We start from the raw sequence: 2,254 nt of genomic DNA, 5'->3' as shown, positions 1-2,254 counted from the left end.
CATCTAAATATTATATGTTGTTACATGTACACTGACTTAGCTCTCACTTACATTGATGGAAATAATGTGCCGTCTTTATGTTTGAACAGTAAACCATTTATAGTCTATGTTAGTATGTGTTGTATAGGATTTAATTTTTTAAATTCCAAGGACTTTTATAAATTTAACCCCTGTGCATAGCAGGTAGTTACGAGTACCCTGCATACACTTTCACGCATCATGAGGGTCAACGAATACACTATTGATGGTCATCTTGATACCCGCAAACACGAATTCAATAAATGGGTCCTAGATATAGGAGAACGTAAAGTTCCTGCAACCTCTAAAAATAGAGATGATGAACCAACATGGATAAAGCTTCCCGAAGAATTCATTGTAAAATCTGAAAAAACCCCAATTGAAGCAATCGTTCATACCATATTCGCAAATTTCATCGAAAGGCAGGAAGATGAAGACTATTTACTTGAAAGGGCTATTTTGACCCCAATGAATCACGACGCAGATGAGATTAACAAACATGTGTTCAAGCAATTACAAGGTGCAACAAAGACATTTAAAAGCTCCGACGAGATTTGCAAGGGGTCAACTGACGCCATCGAACAACAACAATCATATCCGGTAGAATTGTTAAATGAACTTAATTTCCCAAGAGTGCCTCCTGACAAACTAAAACTTAAAATAGGACAACCAATAATGTTGTTGCAAAATGAATATCCAAGTGCGGGCATGTGTAACGGAACGTGCCTCATCATAACGGCCTTCCAAAAGTTTGTTCTCCAAGCTCGAATAATTACTGGATCACATATAGGAAAAACTGTAATAATCCCACGGATTGTTCTCACCTCCACCCAATCAAGATGGCCTTCATCATGAAACGAATACAATTTCCAGTCAGGCCATGTTATGCAATGACAATTAACAAAAGCCAAGGCCAATCACTAAAATTTGTCAGCCTCTCCCTGCCAAAACCTGTTTTCAGTCACGGCCAACTATATGTAGTCCTTTCAAGAGTCACCGACCCTGATGGTTTAAAAATAGTAATGTTGAATGACTGTGACGAACGTTTGAAGGATCACACAAGAAATGTAGTCTACAAGGAAACTTTTTTCAACTTGAACCACATTTTATAAGGTTACTACTAAATTATTCTTATAATCTACCAATTAAATTATTGTTCCCACTTTTCGATACTTTTTAAACTAATAGATCAATTTTCATTTTGTTTATTTTCAGGAGAAGGAGTCGATGTTCTACGCTTTTGTAACAGTCATGAACAAAATAATAAGATTACTTTTGTCGAAGTATGAATTTAGTGACCTTTTTCATTACTAAAAGTTGTTGTTTATCTCTTAGCATTACACATACTCCTTCTTTAACATTTTATATGCAACCTACACTTTGTTTAAAGTGCATACAAAACAAATAGCTATCACGACTCTTACAAATCCTTCAACAACCTATGCCAACTACAAGCACCATACGCAAACCGTGAAAATATTCGTGCAACGCACGGGCATTGCACCTAGTAGTTATTAGTGCTGTTATTGTATCTATCATAAATGTACATTAACAAATTATACGATACAACATATTAATAAATAATTAATATTGAATATAGTAAAAATGACGGTGAATATACCACCACCTTTAAACATGCCTGAATAATCAGGAAATTATATATGGTATCTTTACTTTTGACAAAAGGAGTTATGGCCATGGTAATTTTATAATATTTATTGTAGCCGTAATAGAATTTATGTGAATCACCAATGGTGTGTGTTGGGTCTAGGGGGACAAAGTTGACATATTTATTTCTTTCAAATATCTCATTACTTCGTAGAGTAATACATACATAAAATAACTCATTGTAATTGTACCATATAAAAATAAAAAAAATACATGGTTATGAATTTTAGAAAATCGATTCTGATCATAAAGTATAAAATGAGCAATAGTTACATAAGACCTAATAGGGTGAAACAAAGACTTATGGTAAATGAGGTAAATCGATCCTGTCTCTTACAAGCTTGTAAGAGATGATTCGGTTCTAGCCTACTTCACTGCTTTAAAATTTTTATACAATGTACTATTTAAATTTTTAACTATAGACCCAGGTTTAATTATTGGTGACGTCAAAAACTGAATTAATTGAACTCTTGACTAGAGGGGGCGTCAATATGCACAATTCACCCGGTTACGAGTCTCGTCGCTCGAGGAGCTCGTCACCCACGGGTTTTACTCGCAAGAGGGACCC

The 2,254-nt window shown here is 34.8% G+C and overlaps 1 protein-coding gene across 1 annotated transcript; it reads left to right on the top strand.

Annotated features, from left to right (window-relative positions):
* The first annotated feature begins 219 nt into the window (after nt 1-219).
* Nucleotides 220-873, top strand: LOC139860469 (uncharacterized). The gene has a single exon (XM_071849222.1). The coding sequence runs from the start codon at nt 220-222 to the stop codon at nt 871-873; it is 654 nt and encodes a 217-aa protein (XP_071705323.1).
* Nucleotides 874-2,254: the final 1,381 nt, after the last annotated feature.

The sequence above is a fragment of the Rutidosis leptorrhynchoides genome, chromosome 7, assembly GCF_046630445.1.
Source record: "Rutidosis leptorrhynchoides isolate AG116_Rl617_1_P2 chromosome 7, CSIRO_AGI_Rlap_v1, whole genome shotgun sequence".
In the NCBI taxonomy this organism is placed as follows: domain Eukaryota; kingdom Viridiplantae; phylum Streptophyta; class Magnoliopsida; order Asterales; family Asteraceae; genus Rutidosis; species Rutidosis leptorrhynchoides.
The sequence above is the reverse complement of the archived record's forward strand: the minus strand, read 5'-3'. Positions and strand labels throughout refer to the sequence as shown.

Coding starts and splice junctions, on each gene's coding strand:
- LOC139860469 (XM_071849222.1), top strand. CDS start 220: ATGAGGGTCAACGAATACACTATTGATGGTCATCTTGATACCCGCAAA.